This window comes from Struthio camelus, chromosome 5 (genome assembly GCF_040807025.1).
Source record: "Struthio camelus isolate bStrCam1 chromosome 5, bStrCam1.hap1, whole genome shotgun sequence".
Lineage (NCBI taxonomy): Eukaryota > Metazoa > Chordata > Aves > Struthioniformes > Struthionidae > Struthio > Struthio camelus.
In genome coordinates, this window is record NC_090946.1 from 66,320,334 (window position 1) to 66,342,742 (window position 22,409).

At 40.5% G+C, this 22,409-nt stretch overlaps 2 protein-coding genes across 3 annotated transcripts; one reads left to right on the forward strand and one right to left on the reverse strand.

Annotated features, from left to right (window-relative positions):
• Positions 1-7,226: 7,226 nt before the first annotated feature.
• Positions 7,227-8,147, reverse strand: GON7 (GON7 subunit of KEOPS complex). Its single transcript, XM_068946873.1, has 2 exons — positions 7,915-8,147; positions 7,227-7,737 (listed from the first exon to the last, which is right to left on the reverse strand). Exons 1-2 carry the CDS (start codon positions 8,111-8,113, stop codon positions 7,613-7,615), a joined length of 324 nt encoding a protein of 107 aa, XP_068802974.1. The 5' UTR covers positions 8,114-8,147; the 3' UTR covers positions 7,227-7,612.
• Positions 8,148-8,448: 301 nt separating this feature from the next.
• UBR7 (ubiquitin protein ligase E3 component n-recognin 7) lies at positions 8,449-20,744 on the forward strand. Of its 2 annotated transcripts, none has more exons than XM_068946876.1 (11): positions 8,449-8,670; positions 8,857-8,990; positions 10,193-10,253; positions 11,904-11,999; positions 13,161-13,214; positions 14,393-14,498; positions 16,085-16,236; positions 16,700-16,831; positions 17,212-17,374; positions 18,319-18,380; positions 19,145-20,744. In XM_068946876.1, exons 1-11 carry the CDS (start codon positions 8,497-8,499, stop codon positions 19,235-19,237), a joined length of 1,227 nt encoding a protein of 408 aa, XP_068802977.1. In that variant the 5' UTR covers positions 8,449-8,496; the 3' UTR covers positions 19,238-20,744. The 2 variants fall into 2 exon arrangements, with proteins under 2 accessions (XP_068802977.1, XP_068802976.1); XM_068946875.1 differs by having other exon boundaries at positions 8,450-8,670; positions 16,052-16,236.
• The last annotated feature ends 1,665 nt before the right edge of the window (positions 20,745-22,409 follow it).

Sequence of the window (22,409 nt, forward strand, 5' to 3'; positions counted from 1 at the left end):
GACTGTTTTCTATTTAAAAAATAATTTAAAAGATTTTTTTAAAGTATGGGTCTATCAGAATGACCAGAATGGGAAAGCCCTATGTGACACTTGATGGAAGCATTCCTCATTTTGCCTTAACAATGCAAAATTGCTACACTCCATCTGAAACGTCCTGTGGGGAAACATGTTTCTGGTCCATGACTTTATGCATCTGTGCAAAAAAAAAAAAATTTGACTTCCTATGTTTTTCCTTGGAGTAAAACCAATGAAAGGACACTTCTTCTGTGGTAAATGTAAAAGGAAAAAAAAATCAGAACATGATTATAAAAGCTGCGCTTAACACACATCTTTGCTTTTTTCTTTTTTTTGAGTACTTTGCATTTACATCAGTGCTGGTTTTTAATGATTTTTTTTTTTAACTTAAGTTTAAAGAGAAACACAGGAAGCAAAGAATAAAGTATGTGTAAATCTTTACAGAGAAAAAGATGCTGCTTTTCTGTGGTAGCACACTTTTTTTCAGAGACCACAATGATATAGCATTGTAGCAGGTAGGGAATGAGAAGTGGCGCAGGCCTGGAGACTGGTGCTTTAAACAATCTTTTTCCATGATGCCAAAAGCAGTTTGTGTTGACATTGGCCGATGGTATGCACAGCGCTTTTTTTTTTTTTTTTTTTTAAAGTGCTTCCTTCTCCTACCTGTAGAAATCTCCTTTGATACAAATACAAAGTGATTGCAATTTATTAGCATTCAAATTTCACTCCAGATGTGATGCGAAACCATGTTCTGGCAGTACTCATGTGTTAAGAAGAAACTATAAAATAAGGTTAACTGATACTAGGTTTGGGAGGTTGTGCTACAAGCAAGTAGTAAGATGGATGCCATGATTCTTCCAGCAGTTTTAACAAGCAAGATAAATTCCCCTCATTCTTGCAGTGAGTGCAAGTTTTTTCAGTGGAACTTCAGTATGACTGAAGTTTTGTACCATGGTTTCAAATTATTTTCAGTGCTATTGTTGGCATACCATTTAATTCTAACTATGGGATTACTGTGCAATTTAAATAATGTCAAATCTGTTCTTTTTCATTAGATGCTTTTTGTTTCTGAGAAAACTGCATTTTTTGAGCCATGATGGAAATAACATTCCAAATGTGAAAGCAGCACGAAGTATGGTCTTCAAAAGTAGCAGGCTCCAAATGATTATGAACTGAACTTGTGAATTCACAATTCAGTTATATGTGATTGTCAGTATCTAATCATCACAAGTGCTAATCTATTTCTGACTACTCTAAGGGAATCTGGAGAGAAATATCAGGAGGAATATCTGCTTTGGAAAGAGAACACTATTTTCAGTGTTGCTTTGTTTAAGCCTGGTAGTTAAAACATCTTAAAACTTTCTGTTGCATTTGGAGATAACTTGAGACTGTGGTTTCAAATGCCAGCATTGGTGCTAGGACTTGAAAACACAATGTAGCCTTTACAAGAAGGTTTTAAGTTCTAAGTGCAATACAAAAAGGAGAAAGCTGCCATCTTAATATGCTGGAGTAAGAATAAACTCTGACTTGTAATACCTTCTGAAGTCAGAGGTTTTAAATTGTATTGTTTCCTAACTCTAAAAATCACCATCCTATTTATCTAGAAAATAAAAACTTTTCAATGTTTTATAAACAGAAGTCTTGTCATGCAGATAAATGCTAATGGAATTTTTTTGCCCATGTTTGTTGCTAGATAGCAGGGCTGGCAGTCAGCCGCTGTAGCTTATTGTTCTCCAATCCTCCCCTCAGTACGTAGGTTTGTTTGATGTTTTGTTGTCCTTTTATGCTCTCTGCCCTAATTTTCTGGCTGCAGCCTGAAGTTCTGAGGCTGCCCGGATGAACCTCAATCCCTCCTGCCACTTCCCTACTTCTTATGTAACAAGAAGATATGTCTGGCTGGACTTTCTTCTACACTTGATGCGGTAATTCTTAAAATGAGAAGTTGCTAGGTGGTGTCTAGATGGATTTCTTTAGAGAAGAATAGCATAAGCAGCAGCTTCAAAAATAGAAAATGACAGGGAGAACTGCCTAAATCCTTGTTGTGCAACCATGTGGCTTTTAGCAATTTCATCAGCATGTCTGGTGTGATAATCTGTCTGGATGTGGAGTGTGTGCTGGGTGGAGCAATGACTTGTGGAATAGTGGTTCGTATTTCTAGACTTTCCGAAAGTCTTTTAGGATTAAAGCTGTTGAAAACCATGAGCTTTGCAACTAACTACAGAAAGATGCATGATTTAAATCAAGCCAGCACTACATCTGAAAATTTGAGCCTGAGGTGGAAAACAGCAATGTGAGAATTAGTATAAACTATTAATGTAGTCTAGTATTAGACGACAGGCCTGGGAGGAGAGGAAAGGTAGCTCCGCTGATGCTTCCAGCGTTTTTGTCACCAACAGAACATCAATAGACGTCTTACCACAGAATAAGCAAATGAAAAAGACTATCAAAATTAATGATTAAATTGCTTTTTACTATAGTCTGTTTAAAGAGGTAGGGAAATTACTTCAACTCGATTATCCTGAAGATTTTTAGATAGGATCAGGGCTAATTAGCTCTCAATCACAGCTGATAAGCTGTAGCACAAATTGACATTATTTAAAAAAGCCTCAGGAAAATCAAACTTAAAATAATTTTACACTACCTCCAGGTGCTCATTAGTTCTCAATCACAGATGATAGTCGGCTATAAGACAAACTGACACTATCTAAAAAACTTTCAGGATAATCAAGCTCAAAATAATTTTACTACCTCTTTAAAGACTACAGTAGTTCTCGGTTCTTGATCATGACAGATATAGCACAAATCTGTTTCTACAGCAATGACTTTAACAAAAGATGCCAGACTAGTTTATATTAGGGCTTTCTCATTTGAATCTACTTACATCTTTTCTCCTGTCCACTCAGAGAAGAAATATATTGCCACAGTTTCCATTTAGGGATGGAAAGCTATTTTTACTCATTTTTAACTGGAAATGAGTTAGCTCAGACTTGCTGATCTTGAACAGCTTTCTAAAGCAGAAGCTGTGAAAGGCAGAGGCAGTAATGAAGACCTCGGGGTGGGGGTGGGGAGAAACTAGCACATACTAGCCTTGTAATTGTTCAGACCTTTAGCTTTTGGCCAAGAAAGTGAGCAGGTAAAATGCACAGTTAATGTGCATCTCTGTATCACTTACCCTGGGTTTCTTTTTATTGTGCTTGAGACACAAAATAAACCTTTGTGTCAAACTGTGCTTGAGGATTAGTTCTGGGCAGTCGGAGTGCTAGTGTCATTAGCTCCTGCACCTTCAACTGACAGTACCTTTCCATCTCAGGAAAACCTCTGTCATGTTTTGTGCTGAGCCTGTTCCTTCCTCCTATGAGAGGGCAGGTGCAGTGAAGAGCGTAAATTAAGGCTGCAGCCTTTCAGGCTTGGATTAAAGTAAGTTGCAATAAAATGTGTCCCTTATGAAGTGTGTTACATTAAAGTACAAGGATTGACTTACCCTTGGAACAAAGCTTTACAGTTTGTGTAGGATACTTGCTATTAACTCCCCTTTATTTTCTCCCTGCCTTTTTTAAGAGATGGTCTCTAGTGGATCAGTCATGGAAGTGGCTTGTTATTCTAATGGGTTTTTTTAAATACTGATTTTTATGTATCTCTTTTCTAGATATGAACTAATACAGGAGAACAGTTTAATAACTTAGTTCATTTCTAAGAATTGCCTCAGCTTTAGCTCTCCTTGAAGCTAGCCCTACAGTACAGGCTCATTCTGGCAAGAAAGAACTTGTAAGAGCCACAAAAAGGCACTTATGCTTTACTCTCAATCCTCAAAACAACTGACTAGGTTGGTAGACTTTGGGGCTAATGGATGTGTCCAAAACCACTGCCGAGTTGTTTATGCTGTTGGGTGTTAATAACAGTTACTGCATATTAAGCCCTGTGATACGTTATGCTCTGCCACATTACTGTATAATTTAGAGAGAATTTGATTTCTGTGGGAGCTTGTATGTAAATTGACTCTTAAGTCAGACAGAGTGGGAGTTCCACAGGATGACAATGGGGGAGTCACAATCATATCCTCTTAATGAAAATGATGTGAAAAATTTCTCAATTAGAAAATCTCTTCAGAACTAGGAAAGGATACAAACGGGTTTTGCACCTTATCAAAAAACACCCTGATTATGGGGCATAATGGGATTACCCTCTTCCCCTTGCAAAAACATCTGAGCGCTTAATAAATACTGAACTTGAAATTCTAAAGTTTTTGGTTAACACAGAACACTGCAATTCATTAAGTATTCATTCAGTATTTCAAAGTAGCAACAACAGACTACCTCATACACTGAAATCCCAATTTATGTAAAGGAGACCTGCTTTGACTTTTTTGAGCTAATATTTGCTTCTTATGTAAAAACTATCTTGAATTTAGTTGAGGATCACTTCAGCTCTTTCATACAGTAGGAGCATATAAACATTTTCTCCCCTTCTCTCCTTTAGCACTAAGTAAATCCATCTGCCCTAGCCCTTTTCTGGCTAATAAAACTAAGGCCTATTATTAAGATGTACAAACAACAATAAACAGCACAGATCATATGGTGAACAGGACTCATTCTGTGTCAGCCTAAACTTTGGTTAAGGTACAAAAGCACTACTCTGTCTTGGAGACAAAAAGAACATGCCAGCTTTCTTCCATCAAGGCTCATCTACTCTACCTAAAATGCAGGACACAGTTGACTGGTGGTGTACATATTATTGTACCTGCTCTCACAGGGTTGCTCAGGGAGTTTCATCTTCTAGCACAGCTTGATATAAGTCATTGCACATTGCAGACTTTTTTTTTTTTTTTTTTTTGCTATATTCTCCACACCAATGAGTGCTAAGTTTTTCCACATAACAGAAAACTTTAGAGCTTGTTTCCCACAGCCATGGGAAATGCTGTAGACCTCAGTGACTTGGTTGCTTGGAAGAGGGATGCCACAGCTAGTTACCTCTGTTGCCCCACATACCTGTTTCCCTGACTACAAGGACAGTACCAGAACTGGGAGGCTGCGGTCCTGGTGGGAGAGAGGGCCTCCGCCCCAAAGAGTCCACAACGCAGCTCTAAGAACAGACAGGGAGGGGGGAGGGGAAAAAAGCACCACAACTTTTGTGTGCCTAGTTACCCTAGAACAGCAGCTCTCTGAAAAATAAAGTTCTCTGTTGAAGAGTTTTGGCACTTATGTCACAGGTGAGCCTATGTTTTAGGAACGCTTAAGGTTGAAAGCCCAGTATCCTCCTCATTCTTTCAAAATTCTGCTGCAAACAGAAGGACTAGAAATGATTCTTTAAAAGCAAAATTTGAGTGGCCGTTTTCATCTCAGTGCTCATTGAACTCTTCTGGAGCTCAAGTGCAAGATGTCACCACTGTCCAGGCTGACACAGGAAAACAGTTATCTCATTACTTGGAGCATTACCTTAATTTATTCCCAGGCTAGTAAAGTTAGGATTTGTTGGTCTACACCAATGGTTTTCAACCGGTGACATGTCAACTTCTGTGTACCTGTGGACTATTTTTAAGGAGTCTCTTGACATTACTGCAGTGGTTAGGAGTGCTGTTTGAAGGAGGGAGGGAAAAAATAAAAAAAAAATACTGCTTTGGGTAGAGCTCTATAAAAAGCTTCTAAAGCTGTGTTACATGGAACCCAAAACACATGTTGTTAGTTTAGCACAGGTCACATGAAGCAGCCCTCTGATGTCTTTATTAGGCTAGCTTTTGTATGTGAAATGTTGCCTGTGCCGCTTTGATAAGCCACTTCCTTCAATGCATATATTATCTACACTAAAAGAACATTTTAAGTATTTTATCACTCTTAAGATTTTGCAGCCTGACAAGAGGTCAGAATTCATTTGTACACTTTTTTCCTATCTTAGGTTCTCAGCAAATAAAACTCTCTAGTCTTTGATGTCACAGTCTTTTCTCCTCAGTTATGACTGTCATATCTGCTAGCAAAATAATAGGTGTGTCCTGTGTGAATTTGTTAGAAAGACATCCAAGATACATTTACTGGATCTCTTTTTCAACTTTTTGCATGATTTCAAATGAATGCAGGTAGTTTTGTGCTAGTAAAAATTCACCCATAATTTTGTTTGCCCTCAGTATTCATGTGTCAAGATTTGCTCTATTTCTAGAATACCAAGAAACAAGCAATGCCAGCTGTTTTGCAACACATGGAAATTAATGCTTTTTACACTAGTAATCAGCTAGCTAATTTCTGGTAGGGAAAACTCTCAGGCTTCACAGCAAGCTCGGTGGACTGGGTATCGAGCATATCTTATACTTGTTCACAGAAGCATGCACCAAACAGAAATTTGGAATTAAAGTAACACACAGGAAGCATTTACAACCCTCACCCTCCCTGCAAGAACCATCTGACAGCCTGATAACATTCCACCTACTGCATTATCATCAGATGACAGGACAATCTCTCTTTCCTGCTCAGCACAGAGATTGGGTTATGCTGGTTTGTACAGCCAAAAACATAACATACTGGCAGGTGTTACAAGAATACTTACGTTTTTTCTCCTCTAAAATCAACTACGCTAACCAGTGTAGAATGTGATATTGCCCCCAGTTCCTGCCCTGACTTTTGTTTTTATTGTAGGAAGTATCATAAAATTTCACTTTGCTCCTTTTGTCCTTTGACGTAATGCTGAAACTTCTACATAGGCAGATTAATAAGGCTGTGACGTTCACTTTATTTGACTTAGCTGCTGAATCGGCCTAAAAATCAAACTGGTTAAAAGTCAGTGATGAAAAAGGTATATAAAGATTAAATGGTTCTTGAAAAAACAAAGATTGTTTGGAAGAAACAGATGACTAGGATAGACAGCTATGTTTTACTTGTATAATGATATAAAAGATAATTATCCAAGTCGCATTGACTTGTCAGCTTCCTGGCTATCATAAAAATTCAAAATGTTTGGAGACTAAGATTTCCAGCTCTTTCAATCTACTTCTTCTATGACCTTTACCAGGAAAGTACTTCAGTGATGGGTGACTAAAATAAACCTTTTATATTATACGCAGAAACAATCTGCCATCTTTTAGGCTCGTTCAGGAACAGACAGTCACATCTGTGCAAGTGTTTGTAACTTATTTTGAATACTCAAGTGATCTTACACTATTCTCTCTCCATACAAATGATTTCTTTGTCTTATACCATTTAAAAACCATAGCTGACAAAATAACGGGCTTCATATTTTATTATTTTATTTTAAAATAGTTTGGTTTTAAGTCATATGAAGAAATACTGTGATCAGGAGAAGCCATTAAAAGTGTTTCATATCTGTCACCTGGTTTACTGAAAATTCTCAATCTTTTCAGCCTAATATTCGCTTCCTGTAAAAAGCACATTGCTAATGCTAATACACACCCTTTTATTAGGCTTCTTATATTGAAATAGTGACAGTGATCTACATTTCATTTTTAAAACATGAGCAAAAGGAAGAAAAACGCTGACACCTGCCTTGCAAGAACAGTCTGCCCACCCCCGAGGTACCACCCTCCAAAAGAACACTTACATTCAATACTGCTGTAAAGTCTCTTTTTTAGGCCTAAATACAGTCTTTCACGCCATAGTCAGGACTGCTGAACTTTTGTCCGTTTTAGAGGTGGGCCATCTGCATTTGCTTTCACGTCAACGTTGTTTTCATCTTCATCTTCATCTCCTTCCTCCTCCTCCTCCTCCTCTTCCCCAACATCACCTACCAGGGTTCAAGCAGACAGCGGATGAGGTGTTGAAAAAGGCACACAGCCCCCCTCCAGTAGCACACGGCTGCCCAGAGGGAGGGCGCTGAGGCAGAGGGGGCGCGCGGCGCCCGGCTCGCCGCGCGCCCCCGCCCCGCCCCGCGGCACGCGCCCAACGGCCGCCCGCCACTCACCGCGCGGCCCGCCGCGGCCCCCCGCCTCTCTCTCCTCCTGCACCAGAGGCCCCAGCAGCTCCGCGACCTGCTCCTGCAGCTTCTCGAGCCCCCGCAGCAGCCCCCGCAGCTCGCCGCCCGCGCCCGCCTCCGCCTCGCAGCGCACCCGCAGCGGCCACGTCCGCCCGTCGCGGCCCGTCAGCTCCGCGCGCAGCTCCATCCCGCTGCTGCCGCCGCCGCCGCCGGAGGGGGGGAGGGGGAGGGGGAGGGCGGGCAAGGGGCCGTGACGGGCATCGCCGCCACCCAATCCGCAGCCCGCGCGGGCTGACCCGGAAGCGCTCGCAACCCGCCCGCGAGGCCGCGCATCGCGCGCGCAAGCCCCGCCCCACAGCGCCGCTCACGCAGGCCGCGTGCCACAACACAGCGCCGCGCGGCGGCAGCTGCCTCCGCCCCCCCCCCCCCGCCTCTTTGTGACTCGCCGCCGCGCGCGTCACGTGGGCCGCGCGCGCCGTTGCGGTTGCGGTTCCGCTTCCGCCGCGGCGCCCCCTGGCGCCCGAGACGCGTTTTTCCCGCCTCGGCTTGGCTCGGCCCTCGGCGGCGGCGATGGAGGCGGCGGCGGCGGCGGAGGAGGGCGCCGAGCCCGGGAGCGGCGGGGCGGGGGGCCCGGAGGAGCCCGTGGTGTCCCTGGCGGAGGTGTTGGCGGAGAACGAGGAGCTCGAGAAGGAGGCGCGGGCCGTGCTGGGGGGCAGCGACCACGAGCGATGCAGCTACTCCCAGGTGGGGGCGGGGCCGGGCCGGGCCGGGCGCGCGCACCTGGCGCCTCGCGGCGGGGCGGGGCGGGGCCGCGAGGGACCCCCGGGCGGGGGGCGGGGGGCGGCCGGGCTGCGCGGGGCTCGCCGCCCGCAGCGGCCCGGCCCGGCCCGGCCCGGCGCCGCCGTGCCCACGCGCGCCGTTTCGTTGCAGGGCGCCGTGAAGAGGCAGGCGCTGTACGCCTGCAGCACCTGCACCCCGCCGGGCGAGGAGCCGGCGGGCATCTGCCTGGCCTGCAGCTACGAGTGCCACGGCACGCACAAGCTGTTCGAGCTGTACACCAAGAGGTAACGTGCGACCCGCAGCTGGAGGAGCGCTGCTGCCGGGGCTTCGGCCAAACCGCGAAGCGGGACGGCAGAACAGCGAGCGTAGCGCCTCCGCAGACGTCGAGTGCGTCCTCCTCTTAACAAACACCTGTGTCCATCTTGTGCCCTGAAGTACACACAGGCTGCTTGCAACAGGGAAATAAAAAGTAACGCTGAGAGGCACAGAGCAATTTGAGTCTCCCCCTGTGGAAGCAGTACCGTAAGAACTAGGGGTATTGCGTCTTTTCGAATCTACGAAGTTTTTGGTTTCCAGAGTTCATCCCGTGGGTTTTCTTGGGAACTACTGAATGTGCTTGCCACAATTGCTTTTTAAATGCTAAGGCTTATCCTTGCAATTTCGCTTGCAAATCAGGTAATCATTTAAGGTTCATGCAATTATTTAGTGCAACACAAGCATCTCTGACGTGAAATACAGCATTTTCTTTAACAGGGTACTGAAACACAGTGATTTCAACTAATAATTGTCCTCCCCTCTCGTGTTTTCCTTAATGGTCTGAGTACTTCGAAACTCCTTGAAGAATTTTGGTATCTAGATTAATTGTCCAGAGAACAATTTTCCCACAGCGTCCTCTGCTATATATAAAAAAAAAAATTTAAGATGGGTTTTAATGGACCAAAGCAGGACAATGTTTAGATGTGCAACTCATGCTAAGATACCGTGTTTCCAGTAGTATGGAAGTTTGCAAAACTGGGCCGGAAACTTAGGTCAGGTTAATTAAGTAGTCACGTTCCTCCATTCTCTTTAGCTATCCAAGTGTCCCGTGCTATTTTAGTGAGAATTTAGGGTCCTGAATAGGAGATAAGAGCTTAATCGTCTGTGTTGATCTAGCCTAGCCTTTGGAGATGAACCAATTTACACGCTTTTGCCAATACACATGCTTGCCTTTTTGAATGTGGTAGTTGCAGCACCCTCAGTTAGCTGTTCTATTGAGGTCTCTCAGCCAAATGCTGTTGTAAATGATGATGTTAGCTGAGATCTGCCAGAAACACAGCATGAGAGGGTAAGGCCGCAAGGCTCTTTGGCCAGTTCTAACAGATGCTATTGTTTAAATAGCTGCAAGAATATTTTTATGGTTCCTAATAAACTGTTGGGAATTGTTGCAAATACAAAAGTTAATGCATTTTTAGATAATCAATCTGAAATGCTTTGTTTTTCTTTCCAGGAACTTCCGCTGTGACTGTGGAAATAGCAAATTCAAAAATTTGCAGTGCAAGTTACTTCCAGTAAGTTCAGATACAGGTTTTTAGACATACAGAATCAAAATAACAGTTTTAGAAGGTTGTGGTATCTTGCCTTAGAGAGTGCTGACTCATATTGTGCCTCTTCTTCTCCCTGCAAGTTAAATGAGGGGCAACGTTTGAGCTTTGTCACTCTTGGATGCAGCTGCTAGCATACATAGCTAGCTCAATGTTTGAAACAGCGAAAATGCTTTAGCAGGTTGTGATGCCTGTATTGATAACTCTTGCTATCTCTAAGCTGGCTTCAGGAGAATCTTTTTGGGGTATGATTTTACAGTTGCTTTAAGGAAACTTCAGATTGTGCTGAAGGAACATTTCCATCCCCTTTCCTGTGGCAGCGTTAGTGCGCTAATCTTTCTTGATAGGCTGTCACTGGAGTCTTCTGAAGGAGTAGTTTTTTACTGTATTAAGCTCCCTGTAGTTTCATGCTCAGTGGGCAGTTTGGACTCATTAAGTATTTGGTAATGTTCTGGAAAGCAGACAGAGGAAAGAAGCTTTTTGGCTTGCCTGCAGTTCTGTTCCTGAGATGATAATGCTCCAAGTGTAGAAACAGCAAGTGGTTCTGTGTATACCTGTTTGGTCCTGGCAGAATTGGGGCTGATCCAGAGCTAGTAAGCCTAGAGCTGCAGTCAGGTAATCCCTACAGAGTCGCGTGTGGCAATTCTAAGACGTTACTGCTCCTTGTTTGAGTCAGTGAAATGGATCATATGGCTCCTCCTTCTCTTCAGTGCAAAATCAATCTGCTAGTTTAAATGACCTTCAACATCAGTATGTTCAGCTGGCTGACTTCATGGATGAAGTGAGCTCATATCATCTGTTCTTCTTTTAACAGAGTAGTGGTAAAAAGCATTTTATAGCATATAAATTGTCACAGCTGTTTTTGCAAGGGCTGACTGTGGTCTTAGGCTGCAAGTACATACACTTCTGAAGTCCTCCGGCCCCAGCTGTATTAGTTATTTTTTGAAGTGGAATTAGCTGTAACTGAACTTCATTCAGTGTGTTCTGTAATTTGGAACACCCTCTCATATGGAGTGAGGTTTAGATGACATTAATTTAGTGTAAGCTAAACATTAAACAAAACATAACATTAAACAAAATTGAGTTTGGACCACAGTCTGGATGCTTAAAAAAAGAAAGAGCGTGTGGAAGGTGCACAGTAAATGTGCAGACTTTGCTGCAATGGCAACAGCCATGCATGATTGGTGATCAAACCTCAAGGATTTTGTTTGAATAAAAGCTTAGTGGCTAATGGCCTTCTGGAAAGAATTGTGCACATATAAAAGAAATTTAAATTTGGCTCCCAACAGTTATTGTTAAAGAAATATTATGCTCTTAGGCATTTTTAGATGAGCAATAGCTTTAAACAAAACCCACGATAGTTGCCATTTGCTGTTCTGTGTGTGAAAAGACTGTTCTTCGTCTTTCCTTTTGAACTTCAGTACTCCTCACGTGCCCTGTCTTCTGCCGACTGTATAACATAGGGGTCTCAGGGTAATATCTTTGTTTTCAGATGCTCAAGCTGATGAGTGTAATGACCGCTTTTAGGAAGTAAAAATTTTTTTTAGGGTATGCATCTTTCCGGTCTTCTGTTTCTCACTGCATTGCCTATTGAAACAATTTCTCCTTTCTTTCTAGGAAAAGGGCAAAGTGAATTCAGGAAATAAGTATAATGACAATTTCTTTGGATTATACTGTACTTGTAAAAGACCTTATCCCGATCCTGAAGATGAGGTAAGAAATGCAATATGCAGTAACCATGTTCAGAAGGTGTCTATACAAACCACTGTGCAAAGGGTGATCCTCGAGCTGTTTCTTAAGGAAGATCCCACTTTCAGAAATCTTATGATCGATATTATTTTTGACTGTCTTTCACTATATAAAGTAATACATTCTCACTTTCTTTTTAAAAATAGTTAAAACTCTTTATACTTTAAAAACAGAGGAGGAAGACACGCCATCATTCAGACAAAATGGTGGTACACTCATCTCTGCTTTCCTCTCTGTAGAATTATATGGTTCTCTTAGGGAATGGGTTTATCTTGAGAAATCCTACGAACACAGAGAAGTCACTTGATATGAGAGATCAGAATCTGCTTCCTCACGCTTGTGACAGTGCTCTAACAAGACTGCTTCTGGGGTGGGGATGTTTTGTCTTTTAACAGTGGCTTTAGCCTTCCTTTATATCAGTGGAAATGCTGTTTCTCTGTCTGAAGTATTAAAACATGGCACTTGGTTTACGCATAGAAACTTTCCTTTGCAGTTATAAAAGTTAGATGTTAAAAAATGAGTTTGTTAGGAACAGAAAGAATAAGAAAGGCATAAATCCTCCAAATAGGAAAAGACTGTATTAGTATTATTATAAAATATGAACTAATTTCTCCCAAGTTTAGTGAAATCTAAATATTTCTAAAGAAATCATTAATAATTATTTCATAATAAATCAGTTTGTACTAAGTTTGTATTATGGACAGTTAAGTTAGGAATATGGCATTCCTAAATAAAACCTGATGACACTGAGAATAATAAATATCCTTGTTTTGATAAGTCCCCTATTTATGCATTTCTGTTTACAGGAAGAAAGATACTGATACCATGTCAGCTTTTATTTGCTCTTTTGTACAAAAATGTCTTGCTCTGCTGGGAAAACTAGTTTTGTAATACAACTGGGAATTTCCATGGTCTTCATAATCTAATAAATTACACATGCTCTAGAACTTTAACGAAGCAAACTGACTAATGAAACAGTAACTACTTATTAATGGCAGCTCAGTGTGAGTGGGTGAAGAGGGAAATGCAATTCGCTTGAGTGGGCTTTGCATAATACTGCAGTTTGAGGCTTGTGAAAGATTCTGAAGGTTGATATTAACGCTAATAATACGACCATTCATCTAGATTCCAGATGAAATGATCCAATGCATAGTTTGTGAAGACTGGTTCCACGGAAGGGTAAGGAAACTATAAGTAGCAGAATTGTTATTTGCATAGAAATAAATTAATGTCAGTTAGTTTTGTATGGTAATTCTTCCTTGGAAAGATTTGCTGTAGTTCTCAGAAGATTTTTACATAAGTTCGAGGGCAGTTCTTTTCAGCTTCTGCAAGGTATTACTAAATGTTTAATCTTGTGTTGCTATTCACTCTGGTCCAAAATAACTAGGAATACCTCTACTTTTTCAAGGTTACTTCTGTGGAATAAAATAATAGGTTTGTAACTGTCTTTAACTGAAAAATTATAATAATTGGAATCTGAGTAGGGATGCTTTGAATTGTAATTACATTAAATAGTAAGGAACAAATTGCACTGTTGGTCCCTGATTACAGACTTTGGAGAAATCTTTTAGAAGCAGCTAAGCACTTTACTGAATCGCTTTACTGAATGCCCTACTTAATGCACGAGCAAGGATTCAGCTTGTCATGCCTTTGAGGGCATGAGTGAAATTCCACAGTGGATGAAAGAAAGTAAAATGTTTGACGTTGCTGGAACAAGGAAGAAAACAGGATGATTTGCTTCAGTTATAGGTTCTGTAGATAAAAATGTGGGTTTCCTTTTTTATATATAAATATGGGCATTAAGGATGTTATGCTGCATATTGTAAGCTGTATAAGAATGTTTTTCAAAAGAAAACAGTTGAGTGCACTGAGGCATTGCCTCAGTGTTTCTCATAAATTTATTTGAGGGCTTTGAGACCTAATTCTTCTCAATTTCAGTATGCGAACAATGAAGATTTACAATTTCTTATGTGTAAGGAAACAATCACAAAAAGTTAACGTGGGAGTTTAAAGTTGCAGTATGTGTTAGATATCTTATTAAGCAGCTATATTTAGGACAGTGTTTAGAAGAACGACGTTTAGAAATGAGATACAGATAGAACTGAGATTTCTGGGTATGCAGAAAGCATAAAAGACAGTAAACAAAGGCACTGCGATCTCAGTTTTTCCCTGGAATTTGATCTGCTCTTTCCCACCTTTTGCTTATACTGATGCTGGTTGTAGAAAGTAAGCAGGACTGCATGCTTGCAGTGAAAATAAGATAGCAGCTGACGTTTTACTTGCACTAAAACTAAAAAGTTGAATTTGTTAATTTGCAGCCAGTGTTTCACGGTTGTGTGCTTGTTTCTTTTTGACAGCATCTTGGTGCAGTGCCTCCTGAAAGCGGAGACTTCCATGAAATGGTATGCCAAGCCTGCATGAAGCACTGCCATTTCCTATGGGCCTATGCTTCGCAATTAGCAGGTAAAGGAAACTAACGTTTCTGAGCCAATATTTCTTTAGTATGTATTTCTCATACTTAATTGATTATTAATTATTGATTATTGACATAATATATGTAAGTGGTAGTAAATGATATTCATCATGCCAGATAACCACCTTTAGCAGTGAAACATATAAGGCTGCACTAACTGTTCTATTAAAAAAAAAAAAAAAAAAAGAAGTCTGGTTCATAAATCTTAATGCCATAGTTGTCACTACCTTATTTATTTCATCAAAGGCATGCTAGCACATGGATGGATGAAGATCTATTACTTGCCCCAAGGAACTTAAGTTATAGGCTCAATCAAAAGATCTGAAGAGCCATCATAAGGGAAGCTGTGAGGAAAACAGCTGGGTTTAAGAGACTCTGAACCTGAAAGAGAGCGTGTAAAATCTTAATTTGAACATAGCTGGAGCTCTGTTTGGGTTGTGTGTTCCCTCAGGGGAGACCAGTGATCACACCAGGTGTGTGTTCAGTACATGGTCTCTGCAGGATGAGAAGAGCAGCTAACTTGCTTTCAGTGGAAAGGGCTGGTTTCACGTAGTCTTGTTTCCTAAAGATTCCTTATACTGAGTGGAGATTGAGCACTCATTCACCAGGAATTTCAAATGGTAATTTTAAGAATTCTAAGATGGGTTCTCTTTTTTGCTTTCCCTCCCCCCCACATCCAGCTGTGTTACCATGCTCACATTTGAATTGACATCAAAAGGTAAAATTGACACAAGGAAGCAGTTAGTATAGTTAATCTTTCATAGCGTTCTGGTTGCTGAGATCACTGCACTTGCATGTTGAGTTACCCCAAACTGTTCAAAGATGCATACATTATTAGTACATCCTTAGAAGTAGTACAGGTGACAACTGTGACTTTTCCTTGGTAGAATTTACTTCGTATTTTTGAGCTGTTTTGATGAAAATTAGTATCTTTCTTTAGCAAAAGATTTTATGGGGAAAACTAAAACTCTTGAAGCATTCAGCTGAAGTTACATTATTGTAACTTCTGGTTAGTAAGAACACGTGCAGCAGAGGGTCTACAGAAAGTCTTGTGCTTGGTATGTTGAATTGTTATTAATTTACAATTCTGTGTATAAAGAACTGCTAAAATTGTCTTTTGCAAAACCGTGTATAAAGCTGAAGACAGCTGCAAATGCTTTATAAAAGGTATGGAAGGACAAAGTCAACAAAAAAGTTGCTTGTCCTTCTTGACACTTCTTGATAGCTATCACAGATTCAGCAGCTGTCACACACTATCTGAAATTATGCTACCCTTTTCCTTCTCCTAGGGTCTTACATTTTGGGAGGCAGAGTATTTGTGGATGGGAATATGGGAGGTGATGAAAGAGGAAGGAGTTTCATTGTATACATAGGTCACTGTTTTTGGATAACTGTAGAATGTATCTAGAACTCTGGTTATGATCTGTATCAGACAGTCTAGGTGCCCTGTAACACGGCATTATAAAGCAAAAAAGAAAGCATGTAGTAGTCTGTACTTTGCCTGGCACAGTATTTTTATTTACATGGATATGCATCGTCCTAGTTCCTGCTTTGACCAAAGTGAACTCTTTTGAAGATGAGGGGATTGTCCTGAACGTTGAGGAAAACGAAGAACAGAAGAAAGAAATAAAAAAAGAAAGTGGAGTAGAACACCAAGAAAAGGAGGAGGGAAAGCGAACAGAACAGTTTAATGAACCATCTACTAGCTCTGGGCCTTCATGTCCAGAGGTAAAATGTGCTTTCTTTTCTGTTGTATGCATCATCCTGTTGATAGGGAAACTAAAGCCCACCTCTTTCTGTGTAGGTTCAGGTAAATGGTTTCTGTCTATTTCCATGCTCGTTTTCTGTATTTTTGTTACTGAGATGCTAAAATCTGTGTTCTCTGTGGAGCATGGAATAGGCTATGGAACGTGCTTGGAAATGTGGGTGATTTACTTGCAAGTAAAGAGTCAGCCCTGTACTTGTCAGCTGTTCTGCCTTCACACTGAAATAACTCCTGAGTTTGTTCTAGTACAGTGGTATTATGCACTGTGGCTGCATTTGCATGATAGTCCGGCTCTCTCTATATATTCTATAGAAATAAATGTCTGAGACAACAAAAAAAAAACTTGCCTAAGGAAAATGACATGCTGCTAGAACTGAATGCATTTGAAGTGAAGTTAGAGTACTGAGCACTCTCATTTTAATTCAGATAGTTACTAAGAGTGAAGAACCAGTCTGCAAGCTGAAAGAACTCCAAAGCAAGAAATTTTTAAGAAAAGATACTGCCACCTTTTGGCCATCAAACTGGAGAAGCAAGTTATGCACGTGTGAAGACTGTTTGGTATGTATGCTCTCTTCATTGTAAACGTAGAAGTGGGGGAGGCAAAGAGGGGTTCCTTGAAGAGAAGCTTGCAGATAAAAATCTGTGAAAACATTCTTACTGTGCATGTAGACACACCTAATTTAACATTCACTAGACCTAGAGAAACAAACAGGATCTTTTGGAATTAATAACAGCATGAAGGAGCTTCTAAACTTTTGTGTTTTCTTGCTACTTAGAGCTAACATCTTCGTGGAAGTCTCCATGAGACATGGTTGAAATACTCGTTGATACAAAATTTACATTATGATTCGCAATACTTCATGTGAAAAGGGGCTGGGGTGCACTTCTGTGCCTGAAGAATTTTGTAATCTAAAATTAAGTTTTACTTTATTCTCCAGAAAATGTATTTGGAGCTTGAAGTCCAGTTCCTGACAGATGAATGTGACACTGTCTTGGCCTATGAAAATAAAGGTACCAGTGACCAAGAAACCGACAGGAGAGATCCTTTAATGGACACACTTAACAGCATGAACAGAGTCCAGCAAGTAGAACTCATCTGTGGTAAATATAACTTCAATTTTAGAATCTGCCTTAGAATTTGAATGAACAGTTTACTGTATAAAGACTATATCATGTATATACATGTATTACAGGGTCTTTATTATATAACATAACCATATAATGCCATATCAGGTATTACAGTATTATAATTATTTGGCATCCAACTATTTTTAAAGTAACATGTAGAAGACTGTATGACACAGATTACCAACTTCAAATAGTATTGCCGTAGAGAAGTCTGTCCTCTCTGGCCTGTTGCTATTAACTTTAACTTAAAAAAAAAGCAGACGATGTAGAAATCTTCTCTCTTATTTAACATCTTAGATAGTATATTAATAGTTATTCCTTGTAAGGTGAATATTTAAATGTTAATTTACATTCCTGACTTCTGGCCCATTTCTTACCTCGTTCTGTTGTTTTGGCAATCTCATCTTGCTTTGGGAGTGGCAGCCCACATGAAGCTGGGGTGTTTTTTCTTGTTTCTATTATTAAAATGCCTCAAGACTGTCCTGTCAATAAGTGGAACAGCGTTCCCCTATTTTGAATAGGAGGTTTGCATTCTGGTGAGAACACTTGCCACAGTCATGAGTTAACAAGCTAGGACTTCCCACCACCCACCCGTGCTTTTGCAGTTAGAATTTGGGGGAGGAGGGAGTCCTTTAATTGTGTTATTCTCTGGACTTCTATATATTTCTCTGACACTCAGCTGAATGGATATTCAGACTGCATAAGCTAGTCAGGTAACTGCATTAGGGTCCTCAAGTTTATAAATCAAATAAACATGCAAGAATGAGTAATCTGAGACAAATCTAGATTTGAACTAAGTCAATCTAACCAGTGATGAGGAAAGAGAACAAGCCTTCACCTTAAGCAGGTGTTAAACTAAAGCTGTGTCTTTTTTTTTTCCCCCCTGCCCCTTCCCGTGCCTTCACTTCCCTATGCAGAATACAATGATTTAAAGACCGAACTGACTGACTATCTCAGGAGATTTGCAGATGAGGGAACGGTAAGGTGCAACTTGCAGAATTTGTTTGGTCGCTAGAAAGTGTGTTTCAAAGTATTGCTGGGACATGTTGAATACAATATTTTTTCCTCCTCAGAGTTGTTAGTACTCAAAAATGGGATACTTCTGATTCTGTTGAGATTTGAAAACTATTTCTGTTGGAAAAATTGTTGAGAGATAACAGGAATGCCACAGAAACGTGCCGAGAGCAGTTTTTAAATTCAAGTGAAACATTTGTTGCTCTGGGCTACTTTCAGGAAAAAAAAAAATCTTCATGCTTGTTCTTAGGCTGAATTTAAACCTTCAGAAGAACAAAGACTGACTAAATAGTGGCGCATGCTCTTTTCAGTTGTTTTACTCAAGAAATGAGTATGCCATTGTTAACGTGTAGATTTTATTTGTAAGCCACAGATTTGCCAAAATGCTATTCATTCCTAGTTACATTCTAACGTATCTGAAATGTTGTGAACTCTTGCTTTGTGATAGTTATTCTGGTCATAAAAAGTAGCAGCTGAACACATTAAAATCATCAGAAGCACTGCTCCATACACTTGTTCTGTCCTTGGGTAGCTCATTTCCATATTTATGTTCTCTTTTAGTGGAATTTGGGTATTGATCACTTCCTTTGGGTAGGACAGGAGAGCTGTTGGCCTAGCTCTATCAAAGAGATTTCAGGATATTTGTTTTTATATGCTTTGTAAATGTGGGTAATATGTGACAAAAGTACTGTTTTAACTTAATTAACTGTTTCCTATTATTTCCATTAGGTTGTTAAAAGAGAAGACATTCAGCACTTCTTTGAAGAATTTCAGTCACGAAAAAGACGACGGACTAATAGGATGCAGTATTACTGTAGTTAGATTGAGAGGTTTTGAGGCTGAAAGGACAACTGGGAAAACAATATATCCATTGACAAACAAAAGCAGCATCGTTAATAGTTGGCTTTTCCTCAACATCCTGCTGTCCAAGAAACTGCCTCCAACTTTTTCCTTATTTTGTTTCCTATTTCCTTTATTTGTAGTGCACATCAATGTGTTCTGAACAGGTACATTGCATAGTGATTCATTTATATGGATTTCAATCTTGATCTACTTTGTGTTTTTTTGAAAGTTGGCCTCGATTCAAAAGGGGAGGATTGCTTGTTAAAAGAACTTTGTGCCACTGTTTATTCCTTTTAGCCTTTGACCTATTTTACTTGTAGTGCCTATAGCTGTACACCATACTGAAACATGGGAGTGGTCTGCCCAACCTGGTTTCTATACAACGTAGGAAACTTGCACTTCGTGCGTGTTGCAAACTGGGGTGTGTTGCTTTCCTGCTCTAAATGGTTCTGTATCATCTCTTCTGGTTGTAGCGATTCTAGCATACAGCCCCCCTCCCACAGTGGGTTTTCATTTATTACACACAGGGAGGCAAGATTCTGCAAGAGGGAAAGGAGGCATGTGTTATGGCCATCGGTTTTAATACCGTTGAATCAAACGGCATTCTAAAACTTGGGTCATACCACGTGAGCTAAAGGGCACTGTACCTTCACATGCTAACTTTATATATTGTGGAAGCATTCCTTAAGCATGTGAAAAACCAGAAATCATGGGTTGGTCTTGATGCAGCAGAATGTTGTATCTTTTTTTTTTATTCAAAAACTGTTTCTAGAGATTGTACAGTGATGATCTACATGCAAAAATTTGTCCCATGAACTTTATCCTCTCACTAGATTGTGAACAGTATCTAGTAGGAGGTACTAAGTTACAAATTAAGTATTGGGGGTTTTGTTAAAGGAATTTTAATATGCTTTGGTTTTAAAAACTAGCCTAGTTTAAATTGTTCTGTTTCATAAACGTTCCTAAAATGTTGCAGCATCCTGGCATTTTGCTACAGTATAAAGTATGCTATCTTTTTATAATCACTGTGATAATTAAGGCGTACAAGATGTTTCATTGACTTAAGAAGAAGCCACAGTTAACTAAAACTAAACATCGCATTTCCATAAGTCATTTTGAGCTTAATGTCATTTTTAGTTTCTCTTTATCCACAAAACCCAAAACATCCTTTAAGAAGGTTCTAATATTTAACTCTCTTTATTTAGTTCGAGGATTTGCTTACCGTGAGGTAACATTCTGCTCCCATATTAAGATTTCTTAGAAGAAAATTTAACTTTCATCATTCTCTGTTAATTCATTTTGACCACCTTATTTACAAAAGCCAGTTCTAGCACAAAGATTGGTTAATTTGTTTGTTTTATGCAAATATGACTAGTTGCTTTTAAATCTAACTCTGGGTATTGTACGTGCTTTTTCTGTAGCAACTGTTACGGGAGTTGTAACTGCATTTCTAAAATACCTAAAAATTAAATAACTGTTCAATCTCCACTGTCTCTTATTGGAATTGCTGCTATGCCATGTTTTCACTGATATCCAGCTCAGTGTATTGAAACGTGATGGTTACCTGTTTAGCCATACGACCAAGATGCATGTAAGAGTGAGTCAACCACTGTCGGGGCAAGTCAAGCCTTTCATCGATCTTTGCTTCCAGTCTTGACCCACTTGACTCTGGGCAGATGTGGAACAAGGTGCGTAGTCCCATCGCTGCTGGCATCTCACCCAGGAGCGTGGTTTGAGCAGGAAAAAAAAGCAGAACAACAGGATTATGTTTCTATTGTCTTGCAGTTCTCAGCATTTAATAGGCTAATGTACAGAAAAAGCTAGTCTGACCACAGGGTGCACAGAGGTAGCCACAGTTGGGGGGTTATTTCCAGCTCTGAATTCAAACCATCCTGAACTGAAACACTTAAGTTTTAGGAGGTGGTGTTTTTTTGTTTTTTTTTTTTTTTAAGTTTTTGTTCTCCCTCAAGTACTTACAAAACAAAACAACAAACTAAGGTCAAAGGGAGAATATAAGTAGTCTGCACAGGTTCTAGTCAGCTATGGTTCATCTTTCCATTGAACTAGAAAGTGGAGATCCTGTCTGCTAACTTCTATACAAGTTTCACATTACAGTAGCAGTGCTTAAACTTCATCTAAAATGCATACTAAAACTGGTCTGACAAGTTTTCCTGAACTCCTTTCCTCAAAATCCTTACTCAAACAGAACTATCAGTTGGCTCTATGTAGAATACATACCATCTTTCTTTGGGACGTATAAACTGGCACAAGCTACTCCATATTGCCTTCCAGTATAGAATAAGTCATTCTTGTGACTTATTCTATACAGCATGTTGTCCTCAGGACAGCTGCTGGGTAAAAGATCATGTGCTTCTGTGAACATTTCCCCTGACCAACTCAACCACCACCTCTGAAACACAGGTGATCTGGGAGCAGTGCTGCTCAACAGGCCAAGACAGCACTCAAAATCAGGTTACCTGTAGTTCTTGGAAACACATTCTCCTTACTAGTATTTCCCAATCCCCCATCACCACAGTCCAACAGGAATAGGACATTCAGTTATTTTGTCATACAAAAAAGAGTTACTGCAAGCAGTTGCCATCACTGTGTGCTGGGAAGGTTGTGCACTCGGGGTACTGCCTCAGGTCCTGCTGACCCTGTCGCATGTTCAGCACCTGCGGACACTCTGTGCCATGCAGTGACAGCACAGTCCAAGCTATTGATGCATTAATAACTGCTTCCTACAGAACTGGCAGATGCAGGAAATATTTTAAACTAAAGCTGTGATTTCCACAAGAATTAGTTCCTGTGGCCACAATTCACTCCATAGGCTGTTCTTTCTTGGCATCAGCCTGTACTAAAGTAATGGAGCATCGTTTACCTGAAGTGATCAGCAAGTACTTGGACATAGCACCTAACCACCTACCTTTCAAACCTTCATGCAGTTACGCTTTCTTCCCAGAGGCTCTCCCCTAGGTGAGCAGGGATCTTATCTTCTCTGACATTAAGATGGAAGTATGCCACTGAAAAACAAAAAACCTGTAACAAAATGAAAGTATTAAAACTTATCCGCTGAAAAGCAGGAATGAGGATAAACCCATAAGCTCATACTGCACTCTTCCCTTCTTTCCCCCTCCCCACAATTTAAGCC

Excerpts from the sequence above, each read along its gene's own strand:
- GON7 (XM_068946873.1), bottom strand. The coding sequence starts at position 8,113 with ATGGAGCTGCGCGCGGAGCTGACGGGCCGCGACGGGCGGACGTGGCCG. Across the intron at positions 7,738-7,914 it reads GGGCCGCGGCGGGCCGCGCG|GTGATGTTGGGGAAGAGGAG; the intron begins GTGAGTGGCGGG and ends GAACCCTGGTAG.
- UBR7 (XM_068946875.1), top strand. The coding sequence starts at position 8,497 with ATGGAGGCGGCGGCGGCGGCGGAGGAGGGCGCCGAGCCCGGGAGCGGC. Across the intron at positions 13,215-14,392 it reads AAGACTGGTTCCACGGAAGG|CATCTTGGTGCAGTGCCTCC; the intron begins GTAAGGAAACTA and ends TCTTTTTGACAG. Across the intron at positions 18,381-19,144 it reads GATTTGCAGATGAGGGAACG|GTTGTTAAAAGAGAAGACAT; the intron begins GTAAGGTGCAAC and ends TATTTCCATTAG.